The 25,887-nt window shown below is 52.7% G+C and overlaps 1 protein-coding gene across 18 annotated transcripts in view; it reads right to left on the bottom strand.

The window, feature by feature from the left end:
* Positions 1–12,232: 12,232 nt before the first annotated feature.
* MYOCD (myocardin) overlaps positions 12,233–25,887 on the bottom strand; it is a 252,134-nt gene continuing 238,479 nt past the window's right edge. For 14 of the 18 annotated variants that reach the window (XM_080560533.1, XM_080560549.1, XM_080560543.1 and 11 more), the window contains 7 exons: positions 22,074–22,249; positions 20,851–20,976; positions 20,066–20,340; positions 19,544–19,697; positions 17,389–18,342; positions 13,654–13,711; positions 12,233–12,959 (listed from right to left, as the gene is read on the bottom strand). In XM_080560533.1, the coding sequence (XP_080416659.1) occupies positions 12,391–12,959; positions 13,654–13,711; positions 17,389–18,342; positions 19,544–19,697; positions 20,066–20,340; positions 20,851–20,976; positions 22,074–22,249 (2,312 nt within the window). In that variant the 3' untranslated portion in view covers positions 12,233–12,390. Of the gene's footprint in view, positions 12,960–13,653; positions 13,712–14,674; positions 14,789–17,388; positions 18,343–19,543; positions 19,698–20,065; positions 20,341–20,850; positions 20,977–22,073; positions 22,250–25,887 lie in introns of all 18 variants that reach the window. The other 4 variants (XM_080560541.1, XM_080560542.1, XM_080560544.1 and 1 more) reach the window with 3 other exon arrangements.

Genomic DNA, 25,887 nt, shown 5'->3' with positions numbered 1-25,887 from the left:
CCTGCTTGTGACCTGATTTATAGCTGCACAGTACTCACCACCAGCTAGCTTTGCTTTGATTTCAACGAGTGCCGTTCACAAAGTCTGCAGCTGTTTTAGTGAGCCACAAATGAATGTGATTTCTAGCCTGTTTCTCATGCTCTTCACTGTCCCCAACCCTGATGCTAGCACCTTTTCACTGACCCTAAGCCCAGCCCAGCAGCACTGCCACTTTCCAGCCTATTGTCCCTAACAAAATCAAACCTCGGTGGTTCCTTCTCACCACTGCAAGCAGGATGGTGGGGATGCTCTCCTGCCACACTGGGCTCTGTGCCCATCACGCTACTGCAAATGTGGTGCTTTGCTTAGCTGGTTGGAGATCTTGTTCACCTTCTTCTGGGCATATGTAACCTTCTGTTACTCTCAGTAGCTCTTGTTATTGAACCTAGAGTGAACCTTGCTAAGACTGGTTAGTGCAAGGTAGTGGAGATGGAGGAGCAACTAACACCCGGGGTTTTAGCTGACCCTGCTAGGCCAGGCAAGGTGTGACCTTCTGGCTGACTGCTGAGCACACAGCAGATCAGTCTCTCTCTCTCTCTTCTTGTTTTTCATTTGACATCTTTTTCTGAGATTATTTTTTTCTGAAAACTTTTTATTTCCCCCACAACATTGCAGTTTTCAGACATTTCGTAGCATACCAGGGATAAATTGGAGCCTGTGTGGTCTGTGATTTCCATTTGAATTGACTAATTTAGGCACTTGGTATGATTTTGTCAAAGTGAGAGCAACCCACTCACAGCTCTGTGGCAAAACCACACCCAGGATGAGGAGGTTTAGAGATGCAGTGGGAGTGAACATGCAGCGAGTGGTACTGGCGGGATTTCCCTGGAAGGGGCTTCCCAGTTCAAACCAATACCAAGTACAAACTGGGCTGCTACAAGAGCACTGGGGATCAGCACATCCCTGCCCAGCTCCTCAGCTGGGAAAGGAGAGCGCCAAGGCCATACTTGGAGACCTGGTATTTCTTCAGCCACTGAAGGGACACCGCTGCCTAAGGCTTGCAGCACTGTGCATCTCCCGCTTGGCTGTTGGAGCCGGTCCTTCTGGCACCACAGGCTGGTGCCGATGTGATCCCCCAGGACACAGAGGGCCCTTCAGCTGCCGCCCTACTAGGCAGGGAGCTGTGGTCCCCAGGCCCTTCCTGGACTGTGTTCCTGCAGGGTTGTGCACCGAGTGGGATGGCCACTAACGTCTACCCAAGACAGAAAAATCAGAATTTTCTGAAGTTACTAGTCATTCCCAACAGCTCCGATTAATCACGCGAAGTATTAGTTGAACAGGATAGATACGTAGCATATCTAAAGCAGTAATTCTCCCCCCAGCCCTCTAGTCTCACAAAACTCAGTTTTCCTCAGGCTTGGCAGGTTCCCACAGCTGTGGTTCATCTCACTGGCCTTCAGCCACCTCTAATGGGGATCTCAGGCATGACTGAGTTTCACAAGGTGCTGGCCAGGGGACTACAGAGATGTAGATCGAGTCAAGACAGACACATTCAGAGGTGCTCTGCTCCTGTTCAAATCTTTCAGCCATTAACGGCTGTTTCACATCTCCTCGATGTTCACTGAGATGACCCCTCCCAAAAGATCTGTTTCTCTCCAAAGCAAGCAGCTATCTTTTTACGCTCACTCAGCGTGGCCGGGGTCTGTTCTCTGCTGCTGACCCCATCCCATGCTCATTTTCAGCAGCATGACTGGTTTGCTTTCGATGGACGGGAAATGGAGACATGAAGCTTTGAGCTGCAGGTGCCAGAGTCAGGTTTGGAATGTGCTGTGGCATGGATGGCTGTACAGGACAGGTCTGGTGTATTAAAAAAATTATTATGAACTATTAAGGGTGCACCATTTATTAAGATGTATCTTTATTAAAAAAAAAAAAGGTGTATAGTGTTCAGAAGCTGTGAAAATAGTGTAAGAACTGTACATTGTGAACTCTGGTTATTTTTTTTTCTTGTACCATAGAAAAAAATGTATAAAAAATTATCAAAAAGCTGATGTGCAGGGATGTTGCCTTATTGTCTGTAAAATGGAGCTCAGGAACATAACCGCTTCAGAGAGCTTCAGAGTATTTTATCCGGTATCCTGGTTGGACTTCCTCCTCTATTTAAGATATTATACATGGATCAGAGTGTTTATGTAATAGACTATCCTTTTGCCTGCAGGTCAGTTGTAATAAAACTAGGATGCGACCATGACCTTGTTATTTTCATTTTGTAAGGTCAGACATAAATGGGAAGAGGCATTTAAAGCTGTTGAAATACTTGATTTCCAGGCCCTCCCTCCAGGTGGAAGTAGCTGTACAGGAGTAAAGCAGCCTTCGGTTAGAAACTGCTTGTGCTAAATTAAAAATGAAAAAAAAAATAGAAATAAAGCATAGGAAGATCTGGAGATCTGGATATATTTTCTTTCTTTGGAAGACTTCTGAGAATTCAGCAGCTCCTCTGTGCTCTTGGAGTGTGAGCCCTGTTTACTGCACTGGGAGCACTGATAGGATCTGGTGGCTTGAGACACCTTGTCCCTGCGAGGAGGGCAGGTGGCTGTGCCCACAATCTGGGGATAGAGCAGCTGATGCTCACAGCCTTGTAGGCTTATTTTATTTTGATGAGAGCTGTCACTGTCTGCAATGTTCAGATGATTTAAGAGTACTGATTCCTGGGTAATTCCTACTGCCAAGACTCCTGGTGCTGGGATAAGCGTCTCCTGCCTGGAAGCCGTGGAGGGCTTGGAAACCATCCAGGTAGGTGAAAAGAACTGGACCCCAGCAGCTCCACCAGGAAAGAAGACGGTGTCTGGGCAGAGGGGCCATCCACAAGTGCCTGCAATGCTCAAAGTGGCTGGAAGGGACCACACCAGGAGTGCGGGAGTGGTGAGAGGGAGAGCACGAACATACTGGCAGGGATCGTTGGTCACACGTAACACAACTCAGGACTAGAAGTACTTACGAACTGGTGGAGCAGCAGGACATTGGCTCTCGCAGTGTTCCTTCACTTGGAGGCTGAGAATTTTGTCAAGAGAAGGAAAGGCAGGCAATGGAGCTGAAGAAAGGCTTGCTACATAGAGATACATGATGTGATAGGTTTGAGGTGGTTGAAATCTGTCAGCTTAAATAAATTCAGTGGTTCCATCACATCAAAGTGTTGTTTTCTTGTTTGTTTGTTCGTTGTTTGATTGATTTGTTTTGTTTTTTGAAGTTTCCTGTTCACAGCACAATACCTGGGACATTTTTGGACCACTTGCTGTCCTCACTCTTCAGCCAGAATTCAAGACTGCTGCTGATTTAGTGACCTCCAGGCAGAAGATAAAATCCACCACACACTGGGGTAAAAGTCCTTTCCTGCTGGGCAGATACTGGAGCAGCTCTTCACCTCATAGCTCCACAAATGGGAGTTGCCCTGGGATTGTGTTCCTTTTGCACCACAACCTTCCTTTGTGTACTGAGATTCATTCTAAAGAAATCTGTCACAGCTGATAACAAGCTGAAGGAAGCTGGTGGCAAGATGTGAGTCCACCTGTACCACCCTGCTGGGTATTCCCATTCTCTTCAGGACACAGAGGATCCTGCTAGTCTTTTCCCCTGCAACCACGTGGCATGTAAAGGCCTGTGTTTGTGGTCATTTCAGGTTCTCTGAGTTGCCCTGTTGAATACATCCTCGGTTTTCCTTTCATTTTCCCTTCCCTTCCCTTCCCACCCCACCCCACCCCACCCCTTTTTCCCTCTGTCCATTTCCCTTTCCCCCTTTTTTCCTCTCCCTTTTTTTTTCTCTCTTTTTTTTTTCTTTTTCCCTCCTGTACACTCTTACACTCTTCTTGCCCATGTGGACTTCACCGCCTTCACGGAGGACTCCTGTTACCGTTGTATCATTGCTGAGAGCAGTAAAGGAAGCCTCTGGCCCACACCTCAGACACATCCTCTGTGTCTTGGCCAGGACCCGTGCCTGAGCGGTGGTAACACAGTTGCTGCTCCTTTGAGCCTTGGACCAGCCTAGCATTCCTGGTCTGAATGAGCTGTGATGGCTTTTTCCAGCCCTGGCGCTAGGGATCCTCCCATGGCCAACATGAGCAGGTCCACGTCTCAGCTCTTGCTTTCCCTCGGTAGCACTGCGTGGGCTCTGAGGGTGCCCCAGTCTCTGCGGGCGGTGCCGAGCTGAGGAGCAGCACTTTCGGCCGACCGCCAGGGAGACGCCGAGCGGCTGGCAACTGTCCCTGTGCCCAGTGGTGCACCCTGACACCTCGTACCACTTCCTCATATCTTTGTGCCTATCTGCAGGGCTGAGGTGCTCCTGATATCTTCACCAAGCATTATATAGCACCCAGAAGTTATAAATTTTCATTTACATTTATTATGTGTCTGTGGTACTCCAAGAGCAATTCAGATGATTCCCAACTCCTCTCTGTGTGGACATGAGCAGTACACACGGACATGTGCAGTACCACCTATTCCCATGTGGAGTATTTTGAGTTTTGTGATCTATATTTCCACTCATCTTCTGCTTTGGCTTCCCCTAGCCTTCCTCCCCACCTCTTGTCTCCTTTAATTGCCTGGTACGAGTAAACGAGGTGCTGAGACCCAGCTTCCTCCCAGAGGCACTGCTTAGAATAAAAGCTCCATTTACAGTCCGAGTCCCGATGCAAATCACAAGCGTGGCCATTGCTTTCAGTGTGTGAAGGGTGCAGGGGAAGAAGGAATGGCTGCTCTGAAGGACAGAAGTGAGCTCTTGATTTTTTACGTTGTGTTCAAAGCTGTGCAAATGCCTCGAGAGCAGGCTGAAGCACAAACTCCCCCTCCTGGCGATACAGTGTGCCACTGTTGTGCTGGGAATAAAATACAGAGCTGGCTGCTTGGTGGGACCTTGGGGTGTCTGCCAGGCGGAGTGTGAACACAAGCCGTTAGCCTTGTATAAATCCCGGACAGGAGGGCTGGTCAGGCCTTACTGCCAAGAGAAAACCAGTTTCTCCAACCATTTGTTACTTCAAGCCGCAACCCTCTGCTCAGCTGGCATGCGGCACCGGAGTGCTGGGTGCAGGGACGTTGCTCTGCAGGTGGAGCTGTGCCAACTCTCCCAAAAGCACATGCAGGATCTGAAAGCAGGAAGGGTGAAAGGATTTGGTGTACATAAAGGTTGAGCGCTCACATTAGAGTAGATGCTACACTAGAAAGCTGTTGGAGAAGGTGTTTTTTGTGACCCTAACACCTCGTTAGACACCAGACACCTGCTCTGGTTCATTGTTGACAATGATCTGTCCTTTCTTTTTCTTTTCCTTTTTTTTTTTTTTTTTTTTCCATTACTGACATGTCAGCCACCTCAGACAGAAATAAAAGAAAAAAAAAAAATAGGGGTGAGAAAAATCCAAATCCCTCATGGCCAGCAATGGAGGAAGTCTCACCTTTGGCCAGATGGGAATGCAGCTTTTTGGACAGAGATGGAGTTACATAATGTAATGGGCAGTGTGCCCAGGTGGCCAAGAAGGCCAACGGCATCCTGGCCTGTATAAGAAGCAGTGTGGCCAGCAGGTCGAGGGAAGTGATTGTGCCCCTGTACTCGGCTCTGGTGAGGCCGCACCTCGAGTACTGTGTTCAGTTTTGGGGCCCTCGCTACAGGAAGGACATGGACGTGCTCGAGCGAGTCCAGAGAAGGGCGACCAAGCTGGTGAGGGGTCTGGAGAACAAGTCTTACGAGGAGCGGCTGAGGGAGCTGGGCTTGTTCAGCCTGGAGAAGAGGAGGCTCAGGGGCGACCTTATCGCTCTCTACAGTTACCTTAAAGGAGACTGTAAAGAGGTGGGGGTTGGTCTGTTCTCCCACGTGCCTGGTGACAGGACGAGGGGGAATGGGCTAAAGTTGCGACAGGGGAGTTTTAGGTTGGATGTTAGGAAGTACTTCTTTACCGAAAGGGTTATTAAGCATTGGAACGGGCTGCCCAGGGAGGTGGTGGAGTCACCATCCCTGGAGGTCTTTAAAAGACGTTTAGATGTAGAGCTTAGCGGTATGGTTTAGTGGAGTACTTAGTGTTAGGTCGAAGGTTGGACTCGATGATCTTGAGGTCTCTTCCAACCTAGAAATCTGTGATACTGTGATAATAATGCAGCAACCCAGATTATGTTCAATCAGCTTATTTTGGGAGAGGAGGACATCCTGCCTTACCTCCCAGGGAAAATAGGTTTCCCATCAGATTCAAGATGGACTGAGACCCTGTCCTGTGCAGCACACCAGGCAGTTCCACAATGAACTGACTACAAGTGATTTGACTTGAGGGGCTGCTGTGTGTTTATGAGGCCCACCAGATAATTGTAGAACTGGTTCATGAGCCACCCAGTTCACGACCATGTCTAGTCCCACAGCCCCTGGAGGCATGCTGAAATCTCAGAGAGAGACAGAAGACCAGGAGTGCTGTTCCATGCCAGCAAGTGCACCTCAACAAGTTGAAGATGCTTTAAGAGAAAATACCAAAACACAGAGAAAACTGTGCGTGGTGAGCTGTTGTACCACAACCTTTTGCAAAGCTCAGACAATGGCTATTCTCTTAGCCCCCTGCAGCAGGATCACATGCTTCTTTCTCTTTCTCCATCTGCAACTGAGTTTGTGCTGGAAAAGCAAGGGGGTAATAAATGAGGAAGGACAGAAACAGATCCACATCCTGGGACTCCACATCACAATGATTTCCTGAAGACATTTGAAATTAAGCCCAATTTAAAGAGGTTGGTGGAAACCTTATTGAAATCCAGCCAATTCCTGTTTCCTGTGAAAATGCCAGTGTGGCTGACTTCACTTTTTTTAATGGAATCACTATCAGCAGTACATTTCCAGTGAATCGTGCTGGAGCCACTTTGCATGTTGCTGGCTATGCTTGGCAGCAGAAAGGGGAATTACTTGGATGGGCCCATCCAGTGGGGGTGGGGGAAGTTCAAGCGTCCCTGCAGAGCATTTTCTTACCACATGAGCAACTGAGGAGACACTCAGTGGCATCTACTGAGGTCTTGTGCTTTTTTTAGAGCTTCTGGACTAGTTTTAGCTTGCCTGGAGCTTTGCTTTAATTTGTTTAGCTGTAACAGCAACTATCTAATGACAGGATGATCATTACTTGCTTTGTTTTAGCTTTCTTACAATTGCATGATGTAACACACTGTTACATATATATTTTGTAACTACTAATAATGAGTGGTTATTCTGTGTAGAAAGAAAGAGCTATGACTCTATAGTAAAATGCAGTGTAGAAGACTATAGACATGGGGTGACAGCAGGGGCCTGAAGAAACAGGCACAGGATGAAGCCATAGACCCCAGGTCTATAGACAGCTCACCAGTGGCCAGTCATTGGTCATCAAAGGAATGTATTTTGGGGTTGGGGGGGGGGGTAGGGTAAAACCAGCCTTAAACAAAGATGAAGAACAAGCCTCTAACGTATGTAGAACACAGCATGTACATTAAATTCAAATGTAATGTGGAATTATAGACCACCTATATGAAGAATAAGCAGCTGAAGAGCATGTTAGGAAAGGTATAAAAATGACACCACCCCCCCACCCCACCCACCCCAGTTCCTTACAGACAATTATAAAGTGAGGAGGAAAAACACATCAACATCGATAGCTTGCCCCTCCTGGCAGAGACTGAGGCTGCTGACACATGCCATGGCATTGCATACCCTCCTCCTTGGGGCTGAAGGCATCAACTCTAACCTGCAGAAAGGTTCAGAGAGTGAGAAGAAGGTGAGCAGAGCCCTAGAGGAAGGGGATAAATACAAGGAAGGCTGTGAACATAGATGTTAATTGTATGCAAAAAACTCTTAGTGTCATTGTAACAGTACTAAAAAAATATTTTTTTTTATTCATCTCTTAAGACATCAATGAAACTAACAGTAAATTCATGGCTTTGTGTTAGAAGTATGTTTCATTTTGCCTGTAGCAACATTTTGTGTGTAACAAAATGGTACGAATACAAAGAACCTAGTTGGTAAATTGGATACAACAAATTGGTAGCAGATTGAGTGTGGAGGTGCTGTGATTAAAAAAAGGCATCTCTATGAAGGCCAACTTGTCCTCCTCTGGGTAAGCCCAGCAGTGCAGATACCTTTGGTGGTCTTGAAGAAAAGCTTTTCATACTGCCATAACGCTATCAGTATGCTGTTGTGAACAAATGCCTGGGCTTTAAAACCAGATGGAGACTATGCTGAAGCCCACTCGGAACCTGAGTGCAACTTGCACAGCCAGAAGTCCCTCTTCCTTGGTGGCCTCCTTTTAGGTGTCGCAGATGCGTGTGGGGGTGACAGCAGGGTCTGTGTGCCCCGGGGGTTGCAGAGGCTCCGTACATGGGTAAGGAGTGGCCCTGGTCCCTCCCTGTGTGATTTGGGTGAGAGGTGGTGGAGGCTCTGGGGGACCTGCCGGGGAGGAGCAGAGGGATCTGGTGGCGGGTGGCCGTGTGCTGTGCGAGGGGTGGCAGGGCTCTGCACCAGGGGGCAGGCACAAGGGTAATGCCTGTGCTGGTGTGGGGGCAGGGAAAACCACCAGGGGCCTTCAGCCGGTGGGTGGGTGCAGGGCGCTGGGCTGGGGGCTGCTGGGGTTGCGGAGGCGGCCCTGGAGTGCATGAGAGGGTTGGTGGGGGTCTCGCAGGGCGCCGGGAGGTGGTGCTGGAAGGCACCCACTGCAGGGCAGGGGCCAGCTCGGAGGCTTTGGGGCTCCCCATGCAGCAGGGGCTTCAAGCTCCACACCACACACCCGAGGGCACAGCATTGCTCTGCTGAGCCCGGAGGGGCTGAGGACGGTGCTTTCCTGTGATGCCTGTGAGGGGAGACTGCCCAAAACGGGGTCTGTCTGGACCTGGGACTTGGTGGAAAGGTGTCACTGATGTCTCCATGCCTCCCATGGAGAGCACAGCAGATGGTGCACTGATCTGTCATTTCGCATTTAAAAAATCTTTCCAAAGGCAGAAACCATGTTATTTGATGTTTGGAACATTTTTTGGCTATCTTCTGTATTTTTCAGGAAGGCCCAAGAATTGGACATCACTGGGATCCTCCAGCCGGGCTTCTGCAGGAAACAAAACCCCTTGGGACAGGCTGTGTGGGAAAGCCACCCACACATCAAGGCAGACAAACCCAAGGAGGCACTAATGCTGTGGGAGCACAGAGAGTTCAGCTCAGCAGTGGGTGCTGAGCAAAAAAGGCAAAGAACCATGGCATTGCTCTGGCACAGGGTGTAGCTGGAAGGATGAGAGCTATCCAAGAGGCCAGACACTGCGGCATGGGAGCAGGGCTGTAAAGCAGTGCGGGCAAACCTGAATCTGGAAATGAGGGACCCTGCAGCGACTGGAGGGGTCCGGCCCTGGCATACCTGCCCAGGCGGGCAGGCCATTGAAGCAGCTCCCAGGCAGGACCCAGGGGGTCCCCAGCACTCCACTGGGGGTTGCCAAGTGTGGAGGGGGCTTTGCTTGTGCTTCTGCCAAGGCAAGGGGAGAGGAGAGCAGGTCCTGTCCTGCCGGTACAGCCTGTCCTTCCCATGGAGATAGCTCTGGTGGGGCTGGAGAACCACCAGCCTGTGCAGAGCTGACCTGAGCACTTCTCTGGGCAGCAAAGCAGCTTGGCTGCAGGTGTCTTTAGGAGGGATAGGGCCTGGAAGGACCTCAAGTGACCCTCTGATCCTTCCCCCTGCCCCACAGAAGAGTCTTGGTCTGGGCTTGGCCTCCTTGGTCTCCTGTAAACTGTCAGTTTATAGGAATGACAATAATCAGACCAAGACTTTAAGCAGACAACTTATGGTGACAGTAAAAGAGCAGACAGATTAGGGGAATCCCGCAAAAAATAAAGGATGCTCCAGTCTGTAGCTTGATACCAGTCCCTTATCCCTCTCCTCCCTCGGCATGGTCTGTCACTTCCAAAACTTTGCTGGCTCTCGGCCCCCGTGGGACCAAATGAAAGCACAGCACCCAGCTGAGCTCTCCAGCCCACTCCTGCTGCTCCCCTGTGGGCAACAGGAGGTTCAGCCCCGGCCAGGAGCTCAGCTGCTGGAAAATTTGAAGGTGTTTGGTCAGCAGCCCAGAGTACCAGCAGCTCCCTTTGAACAGGACGCTGACCAGTGGAGCAGGGTTTGCAGGAGAACAAAGCAAAACCAAAGCCAACAGAAGGAAAAGTCTTTGGAAATGGGAGACTGGTTAGAAATCTCCCAGGAGAAACTGTTTCTTTAAAATCAAACTTCTGCAAAGATTGTAGCTGCTCCCTGGAATGGAGCTGAAATGAAATGAACACAGCTGGGATGGCTGTCACTGCCCCAGCCCAGCAAAATCAAACAGCAGACTGCGAGCAGACGTAGTGGCAAGACAAAGGGGTTTTTAATAATGAAGGTGTTGCTGGTAACATAGGTAAGGAAATGTGCTTGCTTACAACTTTGAAGCTGACAGCATCCCTTTAAACAAGGAAATACATTTGTTGAGAGGAGAAAGTTGTCTGGAAAGCTCTGTACAATGACGCAGTGTAGCAGCTAACACTACTCTGATTCAAGTGCTATTAATATTCTTCATGGAACGGCTTCTAAAAATCTCTCACTTAGAAAAAGATTTTTTTTTTAAAAAATGCAACCTGTGATCGTCTATCCTAGCAGTGCATTGTGACCATTTGTACAATAGAAAAGTGGTGCTTTAAATAGTGACTTAAAAGCTACTGCCATGTTCTTTATACAGCATGCAACAACACCATAAGCTGAGACACAGCAGTGGCCACAGAGCCTCCTCCGGCAGCTCCGGCAGCCTTGGGTGCGGGTGCCCCACAGGAGCCGTGGCCAGGCTGCCTGTGGTGCCCCTCGCGCTGGGCCTCCTCCCCAGCTGCTGCATCTCCAATGTGATGTCTTTCCAGTAACACGAATATTAAATACACACAGTCTGTAAATAGTTTAACAATCTTTGTCAGCAACAATATTTACTTTGGCAAAACCAGAATTGCAAAGAAGTAGATGTGTCCGTCAAAGAGTCTGCAGTAAGTTCTTTGGTGGAAGCCAAGAAGTGAAGCAAAGGCTCCTTCTCATTAGAGCCCGAGGAAGTATATTGCACAGAGACTTGCAGGAGAAACGCTGGTGACTTCAAACTGGAGGCATCACTGCAGGAGAGCATCCATCTTCGCTGGCTTCAGAAGAACAAGCTCCTCTAGGCTCAGTGATTCACAGCTGTTCTCCAGATGGCTTTGCTCTGAGCTGGGTGAACAGTGATGCCGGAGTAAACTTGGGAAAGGAGGATCACTGCTGGGGATTGAGGAAGAATGGGAAAAAGGAAGCCTTCTGGATGGCAGAGGAGTGGAGACAGCAAAGCAGGTGCTCACACAAAACCACAGGCACACAAGGGCCTGCTCAGCCCTGTCCCACACCAGGTGGCTGAATGGCTGCTCCTGGCTGCCCCTGCTCCCAGGTCATGCAGGGCAGTGGAGACCCATCCTGGTTTTTGGCTGTGCAGAGGACAGCCCCTGCAAAGCTTTGCTGTATTTTCCATGTGACTTGCTCCTACCCCTACCTTGGATCAGAACATATTAACACTTCATCTGTACCACACTAGCTGGGACATGCCAGCTGCACCAGAATGCCACAGCCCTTCAATACCTGCACCTGCAGCCTGAGCAGCTGCCTCCAGCATCCCGACCTCTCTGCTTCAAGGTCACAGGCTTCAGCCTGATTCAGTTCAGACTGCAGCCAGGACAGCTCTTTGGCTTTCAGCCCCACAGGCAGCCTGAGAACATCCCAAAGTACCACCATGAACATCGGCTCCATCTCTCACTCACCTGGAGCACAGCTGTGCAGGGACTGGGGGAACATGGCTTTGGGGACAGAAGGAAGGATATAAGGCAAGTCTGGCTGTACAGAGAAGTGTGTTTGTTGCCCTGGCTGGGCAGAGCCCTTGGACCTCCCTGCTCCCAATCCTCCTGACCTGGCATGGCTAAGGTGAGCCATGCACAATGGCCTAAATAGCTGGACAGGCAAGAGGGAAGGGGGCAGCAACCTCTGAATGATTCCCTGTTGCTTCCCAGCTGAGGTGTCCTCACCACAGTTTTGTCATGAGCTGCTCCAGTTCTCATGGGAGTAACTGCTAAAAATGGGGAGAAAAACGTAAGAGGAACAAAATTGAAGTTCTAGACAACTCTCAATCTAAAGGAGTGTTGATAAAGGTATCCTTTGTGGGGATGTGTCAATGGAGGAAAACCAAAGTACCAGAGCTGTTGAGCTGTCACTTTGCAGTAACAGGAAATTCAAACAAGTTTATTCACTGGGAAAATGGCTCCAGTTTCCCCTGATTCTGGCATGTTAGCCCTATGTGTTCTCCGGCATGACGGAAACACTGCGCTGGCTGCTGCAGGCTTACAGTATCCTGCCTCCGCCGCCCTCCTGTTCACCACTGCTGCAGGTGAAGGTCCATGCTGGTGTTTAGATTGAGATCAGTAACATCTAGGAAATCAATGTTGAAGATGCTGGGGCCCGCAGAGGTGAGCGAGCCAAAGCCGGTGGCAGAGCTGGGGGGGGTGAGGTCCAGCCACTCCATCGTTTCCCATGGAGATTCAGTGAAACTCATTTGTAAACCAGAGCCATCAGCAGGGGAAGGGGAGAGCTGTGTTTCCATTGGTGAGAGGGGAGTCTGTAAAATCTCCTGGGAGGTGAGCAGTTCATCTGCAGCTTTGCTGGAGAACCCCTCTATCATCCCTTCGAAGTGGGACTCTTCTCCTCCCATCTTCAGTAGGGCAATTTCACTGACTCTCCCCAGTGGGCTGTGAGCATTCAGCAGGACCTCGAGGTGAGTGTCACCACCGCCAGGACAGTGCTCGAACGGGAGCTGGGTGGAGGAGACCTGTTCGAATGTGGCAGACGACTTTGGGAGAGAAGTGCTGGAGTTCCCTGTAGACACTGTTATGTGAGGTACTTTCTGCAGGCAGGACCGGTCTTCCTTGGCATTGGCTGGCATTTCTGTGCAGCAAACAAGAGCGGGTTGAAGTGCTTTGGCAGTGCCCATCACTGCTGGCCCAGAGGCACAGCCAAGGCCCTTGAGCTGGGCTCCTGGGCTGGGCATGCTTGCACAAACCCACTCCCAACTCAATCCCTTTGGCATTGCTCACCCACCCTCCCTGTGGGAAGCCCCCCATGTTCCCACTTCCTGATCTCAGCTCCACTGGTTTTGGACCCCATCTCCAGGACTTGAGCACTGGCAGCTGTCCCCATGGGGGTGGGCATGGATTGGGTCATGCACAAGAAAGGGCACTGGCAGCTATCTGCACAGGGGAGAGCACCGCAGTGCTCTACGTGGGAGATGGCACTGGCAGCACTGGGAGTGGCGGAGGGCAGCAGGGGCTCTGCGTGGGGAGGGCGCTGGCAGTGCTGTCACCCTGCAGTCCTTCCTGAGCAGGCTGCATAGGTGACACCCTGAGCCCAGACTCCCACAATGATTTGGGGCATGTGCAGAAATAGGCTCTGGCAGGCTTCCTCACCAGCACAGGTCGGGTGTGGTTTTGGAGTCAATCTCAGTGGCTCCTGGCATAGGGAAGCAAACGAAAGCTGCACCCAGCTCAGGCAGCTCCACTGGGGCACACTGAGAGCTCTGGGCCCCACCGACCTATGCCTGATGGAGGGGAAGCCCTGGAGGGAACAGAGAAGCAGTGCGTACCTCCACTCTCAATCAGCACGTCCAGGAGTTCGTCCATCTGCTGACTTCGAGTCATCTGCTGCAGCAAACGGCAAAGAGGAGAGTAGAGGGCATTAGGAGGAGAGTCCCTCCAGCCACGCGCCAGGTAGGTGGCTCTAGACCCCATGAGAGGCGCATGGGGCTGGCAGCAGTGTTCAGAGATGAGCACCGCAGGGACCTGGGACACGTGCAGCAGATCTGGAGAGCACTGAGCCAGGTTCCCCCTGCCCTGCCACCGAGCCTGTCTGTGCTCAGTGACACTGCAAACTGCCTCTGCCCAGAGCAACCAGGACATCCAGACCTGGACCCGGCATCTAGCACTGGCACGTGCCTGCTTGCAGTCCCAGCAGCCTCACTGGGGATAACATAGTAGCATCCTCCTCTCCCTGACCCCATACTGGAAGGACTTTCTGCACACCTCCCTGCCAGCCAGCATAAGACAATTTTTAGCACTGCCAATGGTATCACTCTATGTTCCTAAAGGCACCGCGACTGGCACTGAGGCTGCTGACGGACTGTCACAAGAAGTAAGGAGTTCATGGGAGACGGGAGCTCCTCCCCACGGCAGCACCACTCCAGGATAAGGCTAAGGGCATGTGGCTCCAGGATAAGGTTAGGCAGATGGCAATCAGCAGGGCACTCTGCTAATGGGCTAGGTGAGGTGTCCCAAAGAATGGCCAGTAGGGATGCTCCAGGGTCTGTTCCCTGAGCACCCTGAAGAAGAAGACAACGAAGTCCTGGGGCATTTGTATGGGATGTCTGGACCCCAGGCACCTTTCATCAGCACAGAAGATGCTATCCCTTCTAGCACGGTGTCTGACTGCTTTGTGGCAGTCATTTAGTAACTGACTCTTCAAAGAAACCCCATTCCTTATGTAAAAAGGCTTGTCCTACCCAGAGATCCCATAATGGGTTGTAGCTCCTGCAGCTGACAGTTACATTAACCACAAACGAACACTCTGCACAGCCCTAGCCCTATAGAAAGTAAAAATCATGCAGTTACCTGCTTTACTGCATCCTCATAGGGTGGAGGCTGCTTTACCTCTGAGAGGACTGGGCTTGAATTACAAAAACTTGGGGATGGAATAGAAAACTTTTGACCTGCCTGCGTAGCCATCTGCGTGGGGGAAATACAGGGAAACGGAATCAATGCACAGGGAAAAGGTTACGCTCCTCGGCACAGAGGGAGGCCCTCTTTCGCCCCAGTTGAAGCCAGAACGAAACCAGGAAAACTAATGATACTGCAGGTCAAATCAGCTCAAAGTGCCTGGCCTCTGGGCAGGAAAGAGGGAGGTAAAACAGCTCTTTGGGTTAGCTCTGAGGACACCGGGGGAATCCAGGGCTGGGTTGAACCCTGGTCACTGACTGAGATCTGGCCGCAGGCATGGTCTTGCAGAGCTGTTACTTTATCTGTGGTTTTTCTGTGAATGTGCGGAGCAAGAGGGAGAGGTGGTTATGCCCAGGAGTGCAATGCTCCCCCAGCTACCAGCTGCCTCTCAGCTCCTCCCTTTGGGGACCTTCTCTGTCACTACCTGTCCTGGGACAGCTCATGGAGACTGCCCAAAAGAGTCACAGCCCACAGGCCTTCTCTGTGCCCATACCGAACACCTGCATACTGGTGCCAGCTTTTTGCCAGCAAGAGGGCCACCCTCTTCCAGGAAAGACATCACCTAAAGGTCCAGTGACTGCAAGTGGCTGTTCACCTTGTCTTGAGGCCCACAGGGAAGCCCAGGACAGTGGTTTCACAGCCACGATGAGCTGCAGGACATTGCAAGGCCAACCCCTAAATGTGTTCCTTGTGCTCTGGCAATGGGGAAAGAGCTGGAGGAGTCCTTGAGGTGTTGCTGCTCCCTGATGGTGCCCTGTGACTGCTCTCTGGTTGTTGTGAGCAATCCCACTGTCTCTCTTGGAGCATAGCCCCACCGCGCTGCACTCTACTGTGCAATGCACCATGGTGCTCTGTCCCACTGCTTGTTGCACCCACAGCTCTGTGCCCCACTGCTGAGGTCGCCACTGCACCCTAACCACGGCAGTCACTGCTCTGTGCCCAGATCACCCAGAGCAATGCACCCCATTGCCTCTATCACCCCAGCAGCATGCCCCGCGTTGCCTACTTCACCCCTGCAGCACCGTGCCCTGCTGCCCGTCCCACTGCAGCACTCTGTTTCTCCTCCTGTCTCACCCCAACAGTGCTGCTCCCCTCTGCCCACCTGACAGCACCATTCCTGACTGCCCATGTCACCTGTATCGCCGTCCTCTGAGCAGCTTAGTGACAAGGCTGCATCCCACTTTCTGTCACCCTGCAGCACTGCACCCCGCTGACACTGCACACTGCTCAGGGTGCTGGCTGTGGGGCTGTGGCTCTTGAGCTGTCCCGCGTGAGCGCTGCGTGCAGCGGTGGTTGTTTTGCGTGCGCCTGTTGCACACTCAGCGCACACCTGCTGTGCATCTGCCCAAACACTCTGCGGGTGCGCCGTGCACCTGGAGCCACCCTGCGTGCTTTACAGACAACAAATATGATGGGTGTTACTACTGCCTGGGGAACCCTGGTAGGGTGTTAGGATGAAATGGGGCTGTGATAAGCAGCCCTTTGTGCTGTTTTTGTGTGTTGGCAGCATGTGCCCCTCCCTCTCCAAGCTTTCATAGCACCCTGAGGGCTGAACGAGGCGTGGAGACACTGAAGGGACAGCTCTGCAGTGCTGGTGGCCTGAGGGGGTGGCACAAGCTCTGTCCTGACATCAGATCCCAGTGGCAAGCCCTGCTTTGTCATCTCCCCAAGAAAAGGCTTCCCATATGACTGGGGTAACTGCCTTCCTTCAACCCAGTGGTTAAAGTACCTTACACTGCTAGGAGCTGCAGTGGCTTAGCAAGATGCTGACTAGTATTGCAGGGCTTCCCCAGGGGCATAGGAAACTGTGCCAGAGACCTCCCAGGGGCAGAGGGAGCTGTGCTGGTGCTTCCCCACTGTGGATAGAGCTGTGCCAGGGCTCCTAGGGGCAGAGGGAGCTGTGCCAGGGCTCCATGGGGCAGATGGAGGTGTGCCAGGGCTCCGTGGGGCAGAGGGAGCTGTGCCAGGGCTTCCCTAGGGTGGAGAGAACTGTGCCAGAACATCATGGGGCCGAGGAAGCTGTGCCAGGACTCCCCCAGGGGCGCAGCAAGCTGTGCCAGAGCCTCCCCTTGAGGGGACATGGAGATGCATCAGGGCTCCTTTAGGGTAGAAGAAGCTGTGCCAATGCTTCCCCAGGGCAGAGAGTTGTGCCAGGTCCCTCCACGGCAGAGGAAGCTGTGCCAGGACTCTCCCAGGACACAGGGAACTTTGCCAGTGCTCACCCAGGGGCAGAGGGAGCTGTGCTGGGGTCCTCTGGGGAAGAGGGAGCTGTGCCAGGGCTCCCCCAGGGCATAAGGAGCTGTGCCAGGGCTCCATGGAACAGAGGAGCTGGGTTGTGCTCCCCCAGGGCAATTGGATGTGGTGGCAGCAGGGTTCTCCAGGAAACACCCTGCAAAGGACCCTGCAGTGCCATTAGCTTCCAACCCATTCTCCATCTCAGCTACACTGCCTTACAGGCAGCCCCACGTGCTCCTGCAACCCCCTGGGTGCCCATCCTGGACGCCAGCTGTCCCAGCCTGATGGAAAATCACTCAGAGACATTTGTGTGAATGGCCACAGATATGAGCGTGTTCACCACCTAGATGACGGCTGGGGTGCTCTCCACTTACCGATGCTGTGCGAAGGCAACTGTTGGTCTGTGGGGACCCGCTGCGCCCTTCTGCCTGTGAGCCGGGGGACACCGACAGGAGATAGTGGCTATTAGGGGACGGCGGCAGGCTGATGTGCTGCGGGCTCTTTGCAGCCCCGAGAGGAGAGTGCTGGGGGGAACACTGCGGGCTCAGGAATGTTGAGGAGGTGATGGTGCTTTGCCCTGCAGGCTCCAGGCAGTGGCTATTTACAATGTGAGACAGCTGTGGCACACCACAGTTACTTAACTTATCTGAGCTGCTGGCTTGGCCTTTTAAGGCAGTTTGTTTGGATGCAAATGGGCAGCTGGACACTGCATTTTCTTGCTTGATGGGGACACCAAAGAAATGCTGAGTGGGCTGTTGTTTTTCCTCAAGGCCATTGCTTCTCTTTCGCTTCTGGAGCTGCATCCGTAGCTCTTCCACCTGCCTCTGCTCTTGTTGCAGCTTCCATGTCAATTCATTGATGACCTTCTGCTTCTCCACCAGCATTTTGTCTTTCTCTGTGTCAATCCCTTCCAGCTCCAGCTGGATGCTCCCTCCATTCATGCTGCTCATGAGGCTTTCTTCAGCACTACCATGAACTGGAGATGGTTGAAGACCAAACTGTGGAGAAGACATGGGCCCATCATTGAATGTGTCTGGCAAAGAGCCACTCACAGAGAGGTCGGAGGAGGCTGGAGAGATGGGTGGGGTGGAGCTGGTGCTGCCAAAGTGGTAGAAGCCGTTTGATAACATGCTGGTGGAGGACTGCGACTGGTAACTTGACAAGGTGCTTGTTGGAGTGACTGGAAAGGTTACAGTTGTGATCTCACTGAAGTTTGGCACTGCATTGCTGCTGCACTCCTGGAAGGGCCGCAGCCGTTCCATCAGCGCTGTTTTGGTACCGGATACAGGAAGGCCTCTTATTCGGAGCTGCTGTCTCAGTTCTGACACCTAGAAGAAAAGTAACCAATAATCATTCCTTGTGCTTCCCCTTGCAGCTGAGTGCTTCAGAAACGTGACATTTCTCACACGACAAGCCTCATATCATAGGTTACATGCCTCCTGCTTTAAAGCTCGGGCTCCCCAGGTGATCAGTCAGCATGCACAGCCCTGACTACCACAGGACCCTGATCTTCCTAATAGGAAAACCTTCTTTCTTCCTCCAGAAGCTGTGACTGCTCTCCGTGAACCAGCAGTGGTCCTTGGGCCATGGAAATAATCCATGGTTCCTTTCCTAGCAGTAGTATCTACCAGAGCAGAAGACTTTCAACACAGGCCGGGAACTATCCTTTAGCTCAGATAACACGACCACAGATCTCTGGAGCCAGCTACTCCATGTTCAGGCATCTGCACCAGGTTCAGGCATCTGAGCAAGGTTATTGCTATGGCCAAGCACATGTTATTTCTACCTCATCTTATTTCTCCATCTAATAACGATGGAGAAATCCATTTCCCCTAGGTCTCTACTTCTAAAAAAAAGATTGGCCTTCCCTATGGCTGAGGCTCTGTTAACAAATGATAAAAGAATCAGTGATTTGAATGATTCTCTCTTGTTCCCTCCTCTCTCGCCTATGTGAGAGATTTAGATACTATTCAAACCAGTGCTCAGAGCCGCAGACTCCAGGGGATACCTGCTTCTCCAGAGAGCTGAGCTGGCCTGAATGCTGCTGGCAGAGGAACTGCAGCATGGGCTTGCAATGACCACTGAGAAGCTGAGTCACTGAGTTGGTGTCAAGGCAACGCTGACACATTCTGTCTGGTCTGCTAGCAGTATCCAAGACATCCACCATAAAACTACTGAAGGTATGGGGCCATGAGCTACAGGAGCAGCAGCACAGATTGTTCTTTAGACTTTGACCTGATACCCTGGCCTGCAGCCATCTCAAGATGCAGGGTTTGCTGATATGTGCACTGGAGCAATGCACCCATGTGATACCCGCAGAGCAGAAAGTCCACGTTTTTAGTTACCACAACACCAATCGATTCCTGATTCATCATGCTGTATGCCTGGGTTTGCATGTAGAGTGGTGGTTCTGGTTTGCTGACCTGTAACACAGTCAGTCCCTGCTGCACTACACTGCACACACAAGGGGTAGCAAAGCACATTCAGGCTATGAGATTCTGCTCCTGTGGTGACAAAGTTTTAACTCACTTTCAGATCATCCAGGTTAGATGGCAGAGGGCCTGGCTTGATAGATGAGACACAAGTCTGGCCTGAAAAGGTGGTTTTCACAGGAGAAAGAGGGGTGTTGTTGACAGAAGTTGATGAAGAATTTGAACTTTTGACCATTTGCTCATTTGATTGCCTGAAATAACAAAGGAGATTTGGGGTAACACGTCTGTCCTCCAGGGTCTCTGTGCCCAGTGCTATATGACGTACCATCTCTCTGCTCCCTTGGGGCTCCTATCTCCTGTACAAGACTTGAAGGACCACCAACCCCCCAGGAAAACCAGTTTGGGCTGCAAGGAGATTGCTGGTGACCTACCAGCACGTCACAGGTTCCCCAACCAGTGCACAAAGCCAGAACAGCTTTTCAGAAGACTGCTATACTTTGAAGCTTTTGTGTTTCCTTTGCATGCATTTATCCCCTTTGCACTGGCACAGATGGGCAGGAAAGAGGAAAGCTTGGAGGGAGACAGGACTAAGCCCTGATACTGGCACACTGTCACTCACTTTATCTGCCCTTGGTGCATCCCTGGGTAGCTGAAATGTTGCTGTTGCTGCTGCTGCTGCTGCTGTTGCTGCTGTTGCTGCTGACTGAGGATCTGGAGCTGCAGAAAGAGCTGCTGCTGCTGGAGGAGTCTGGCATATGCAGAATCCATGGGCGGAGGGGACTTTTCTGCCTTCTGGTCTGGAGGGATGTACTGATGATACTTCAGCTTCTTCACCTTGGGCTTGGTGTCCTTGGGCTTTTTGTGACGGTTCTTGCTATCACTGGATGATTTTGACTGTTGGTACAAGAAGCAAAGGAATTAGTGGAGAGAAGAGGTCCTGTCACTCCTGTGGGAACTTGGAGACCTGGCAGAGCAAGGGCACGTCCTGCTGGCAGCCTGACAGCCCAGCTCCATGAGCAGCTAAACATGTGTGTGACTCCCCAAGGGCAACATTTCATCCCAGATGTGCTAAAGAGCACATGAGAAGGAGAATGACTTGCCTTGAAGGTATTTCCCTATTGCCTTGTGTCTCCTGTTTCCAGCTCCAGGGGATATTCCAATAAAGGAACTGTTCAATCACCTTGAGCAGGGACCAAAGCTCTACCTTTTATAGTTAAAAAATGAAGTCAACTTGCAGTACTTGACAATGGGATCCATCTCCCTTCATTATTCCAGGCCTTCGAGGCCAAACCCCTAAACTTGCCAGACATATGGGGTGCAGCACCTGGGTGCTTTGGGCCTGGCTGCAGCCACCTGCCCTGTGCTTGTTCCCTCTGCTAGGGAGCCTGGGCCTGAAGACATTACCTTCACCACAGAGGGCACCGGGAGGGGTGGGCTGTCCTGTCCTGGTGCTTGCTTGGGGCTGTCACACTGGCTGCTCTGCCCCGAGGCCAGCTCCGCTGCATTGCCCTCAGTGCCGTGGGGGTGATCCTGAAAGGAAGAGGTGCAGTGTGAGGGGATGTGGGGCAGATGCAGGCCCCCTGGACAGCCTGTCCCCACAGACAACCTTCCCTCCACCCTGATGCTCAGTTCCTGCAGGGCGAGGGGCCGCACCCCACTCCGGCAGCCAGGGACTGAGCTGCAGCAGCTCTGCACCCCAGTGCTGATACACTGCCCTCTCCAAAGCTGGTCTCAGAGGGCCCTGACCAGGCTGCAGAGGTCTCTTGGCACAGAGAAAGGAGATGGAGAGCTTGGAAACCTCATGCAGTCCCTGGGGAAAGGACAGCCTGGTGTCCCTGGGCTCACAGCAGTGTGTCTGGAGCACCCATATTCAGTGGAAGTGTCTCTTTTCCTGAATCGAGCACCTGCCACCCTCTTCCCCTGCCCAAAGTCTTCTCCAGTCCACCCATCCATCCCAGTCCTGCCATGCCTACCCCAGCCCACCCTCCCCAGTTCCCACAGGCTATCCCAGTCCCCTCTAGCCTTCCTGTCTCCCCAGTCTATCCCTGCCTACCCCAGCGCCCCAGCTATCCCCACTCCCCCTCAGCCCTGTATCCCCACCCCTCCCAGTGCACCCTTGGCCCCTCGGTCCCCCAGATGGGCCCAGTCCCCTCAGCACACCTCAGTGCCCCCAGGATACTTCTGGCACGACCCAATCCCTCCAGTTCCCGTAGTGCCCCCTCCCTCCCCCCCCAGTCCTCCCAGCCCAGAGTACTTTCTTTCAGTCCATTCCAGTACACCCCAGCGCCCCAGCCCAGGATCCCCATTTCCCCCAGTCCGTTCCAGTTCCCTCCCCGCTCGCCTCCCTCCCTCCCGGTGCCCGGAGCCCCCCCACCGCTCCCCGCTGCCTCCGCCCGGCGGCTGCGCGGCCCCCGCGAGGCGGCAGAGGGCGGCACCGCTCCGCGGGGCCGAGACGGGGCCGGGGCCGGGCCCCCTGCGCGCCTCCCCCCGCCCGAAGCCGGCCCCGTCTCGGCCGGAGGCGCAGGGCCGCGCCGTGCCCGCGGAGCAGGCGGGAGGCGCTCGCTGCGGGCCCGCTCCTCGGGCGCCGTCCCCGCCCCGTCCCCGCCGGGCCGGGCCGCGCCACCCACCTGGGGCGTCCCCGAGGGCGCCGGCGGGGCCGGCTCCGAGGCTTTGGTGCCCGCCGACGACTCCGTGGAGCCCTGGGAGTCCTCGCTCCTGGCCTGCTCCGGGGACAGGCCGTCATTGCTGCTGTCCTCCTCAAAGGCGAAGGCGTCGGGTGGCTTGGAGAAGTTCACCTGCGTACCTGCCGGGTGCGGGGGGGCGGCGGTCAGCGGCGTGCCCCCCCGTCCCCGCCGGCCGGCCCGCCCCAGGGCAGCAGCGCCCGCCTGCCCCCGGCTCCTGGCCGCGGGCTCCGCCGCCCCGGCTGGAGCGGGCGTGGGTGGCAGCCAGCGGCTGGGCTGTCCCCGGCTGGAGGGATGGGGTGAGCACAGGGCAGCGCGGGGAGTGCTCGGAAACCGCAGCGCGCCCTGCAGTCCCGGCCTGCGGGACCTGGTCAGTTTCCCACGTGTCCCCCTTTTGCAGATCTGGCTACAGGCTGAGGACTTGGTGCTCAAGGCGTTCGAATGCCTCATCCCATGTCAAACCATTGTCCGAGGACAGCATCGCTGGTTTGACATGGGGAAGGATCCTGCAGGCCAGTCCCCTACAGCCAAATGAACAAAGCTGGTGGGGAGCACAATACTTGGGAAGTGGAGAAAAGAGGTCTCAGAGAAGCTTGGCCTGTCAGAGGCAGAAGGCTCTGAGAGAGCACAGCACACTGGGCTGGTGCAGAGCAGCTCAGCTGTCCCGACCTGCCTTTGAGCTGAAACGAGGAGAGGGGCATTAGTCTCTCTCCCCAGTCTGCCAAGCATCTCGATCGCACTTAGTGATCCTCAGCAGAAGAGCTGAGGTTGAAATTGACGTGGAGGGTGACGCTTTCATGGCAGAAGAGCCAAGGTGAGCGCACCTGGCTGCAGCTGGACAGAGGCAGCAGGTCCTGTGGCTGTCCACACACTTCAGCCACATGAAATGCTTCAGATTGCTGCCGTTACTTCCTGACTGCCACAAGGCCTGCCCCAGACACTGATTCTCCCTCCTGCAGAGCTCCTCCTCATAGTCAGATGGGCAAGAGCTCTTGACCCCAGGCTTTTACTGATAAATGAAGTGGTGAAAAACAAGAGCTCTCATGTGAGCTTTGGGAGAGCTGCAGGTGGGGGCAGAGGAAGGAGCAGCGTGGTCATGCTCATAATCTCCTCGTGCTCACGTCTGGCATTTGTCAGGCAGCTTGGCATGCCGATAGCGAGGTGACAAATGGGGAAATAGGAAGGGCTCGGGGACAAGCCTCCACCTGTCTGTGCGGCTGCTCTAGCAATGTGCACCTTCTCACTGACACGCACCCTCCTGCCCCTATCTCAGAGATAAAGGCTTATCTCTGCTTGCTTCAGCTCGTGGTGCCAGGGCGGGTGAGGGAGCAGGGAGCCCTGGCTGCCCGCCCCAGGATGGGTCCCTGAGCCACCAGCAGCTAGACCCCTGCAGAAGGTGGGCCCGCCTGCCGTGGGGTTGTGTTAGGAAGAGGTCCCAGACAGTCAACAGTTGCTGGTATCCTGACAACATGGCTCTGCGTCCTGCGCACTGTGCCTGTCCCCATCCACAGCTCTGCAAGTGTCAACAGCAGCAGCCTCCTCTGTGACCCTGGTGTTCCCAAGGAGCTGCTCTGTCTGCTTGGCAGAGAAATGCAAACAGCTCAACAGTACACTTGCCATGGCAGCTCTGGGGCAGGCAGGCACGGGAATATGAGAGCAAGTGTCTTGTGGAGAGCCTCTCTCCTCCCTGCTCCCCACGGCCTGGGGTTCCTCATGTGTGTCTGGAAATAGGGCCTGTCCCCTCTCCTCTACAGCTGCCATCAGAGGTTGTACCTTCCCTGAGGAAACACAAGGCTGTACGATCCCTTGCGCTGGGGTGTCTACAGACAAGTGTGGGCATCCTCTCCTGGGAATAATCACTCCAAGCAGAGGGACTTGTAGATCTCCAAGACTTCCACTAGGCTGGCATTTGACAGGCATGTGAGGAGAAAACGTGCCAAAGCACGGAGCCCAAGGGACCTTCAGGACACAGCGGCAGCCTGGGGCACGACAGGAATGTGCTGCATCCTGCTGCCTGATACTGGGGGCCTGTGCGGAGCAGGGAGCGCTGCCCTTATCTGTCTCTCTCACCCAGCCCAGGGCTGACCGTGTCGTTTCATGATCCCATGTCTCTGCTGTAATCTCAGGCAGAATGGTGTTTGCTTGGGGCTGTTTCTAATGCACTGGGTATTGTCCTCTCAAACGTATTGGACAAAGTGATGACAAGGACCTGGTAAAAAAAGGTTCTTATATCACTGCTCAGCTATGTAGGGCACTGTCGGCCTCCTGTCACTGGGATGTTAGGGCTTTCGGCTGGGGTCTGGCACTTTCCGCTCACCCTGCCGGAGGTGATTAGAGGAACACGTCAGCTGAACTTTCCGCTATATAAACAGTTGGGATTCCAAGGTTAAAGTAAAATGATTTTAAATCCTGTCATCTTTCTGGTATTGCAAAAACAAAAGGCTTAATGTTCACAAGTCCCAGTGCTCATCTCTGCTCTTTTTTCAACCTTCTGCCCCAAGCTGTGAACACCACAAAGTGCCTCTGACTTCAAAAATCAGTTTGAGGAGCCTTCAGCTTGAGGCTTTCTTCTACAGAAGCCTGAGGACTGAGATTGTGTCCCTGGTGCAGCTGCAGCACCTCCTTCTCATGGCACCCAAATAGCTTACTGCTGGACTCTAACATGCTGTGCGTTTCACCTGAAATGGGATAAAACTGGCTTACAGGGAAAGTTTTTCCCCAGCAGATGATTGATGGAAGGCTATGGCAAAAGGGAGAAATTTCAAAATTGACTAAATCATTTTAATCCAGACTTTTGTTTTTAACAGTTTTGTCCCGTAAATCTCTATTTACCACAAGCTCCTGACAAGGCAGCTGGAGACAAACATTGTTCAAATTTGACACGTGTTTTTCCCAGCCTCCAAGCCTTGGCTCCAGTGGATAAAGTCATATTCAAACTGCCTTGATTGTTTATAAAGAGGGGATTTTTTTAATGGTTTCTCTTTCTCTTTTCTTTTCTTTTTTTTTTTCACTCCTCTCCTTTGATAAGTGACTGAGGAGATTTTGCTTGAACTCTCCCTAAAAGCTCTCCCTAAAAATTCCTCTTCAAACAGAGTCCTGGAACATTTTGCCGTCAAAGGCAAGATCTGTGAAATGCTGAAACCAGGGTGGCTCAAGAACCAGACTGAAGAAACCACTGTGCACACTCTATGTGCACTTTGCAGAGGGAAAATGAAGAGCAGGAACAATTGCAGTACAGGAAAAGGGGTTTTTGAGCCTGCAGTATTTCATGTTTCTGCTGGTTTCTGAGATGAAACCAAAGTCAAAGCGCTTCCTGTTTCAGTTCCCATTTTTTGCATTGCTCCTGTAGTTCAAAGACCCCTCATGTTCCAGAGCCCTGCTACTGTCCCCAGCTTGTTCTGAGCCCAGAATAGACACTTAACATGGGATTACACCAATGGAAATAATCTCATGAATTTAGGAACCAAGAGCAAGAGAACAAGGAGCTCCTGGGGGCAAAACAGCTCTCAGTGCCCCACTTGAGACCTGAGGTCCAGTTTGGATGTGGAGGGATGAGCCCAGACTTCAAAAATGTGGGCTGCTGGGCTAGCAGGATGCTGCAGGTTTTCTTGCTCCTTTCTCTGCCTTCTGATCTCCCTGTCTTGGTACTGGTGAGCTCTGAGTCACCGTTTTCCTTAGTGTCAGCTCCCGCACTGGCCTCCCTGCAGCAGCATGGGGGAAATAACTGCAGAGGATTCTGCCTCCCTCCTCCAGCTGGGAG

This window comes from Anser brachyrhynchus (genome assembly GCF_964034855.1).
Source record: "Anser brachyrhynchus genome assembly, chromosome: 18".
NCBI classification, from domain to species: domain Eukaryota; kingdom Metazoa; phylum Chordata; class Aves; order Anseriformes; family Anatidae; genus Anser; species Anser brachyrhynchus.
This window is presented reverse-complemented; position numbering and strand designations above follow the sequence as displayed.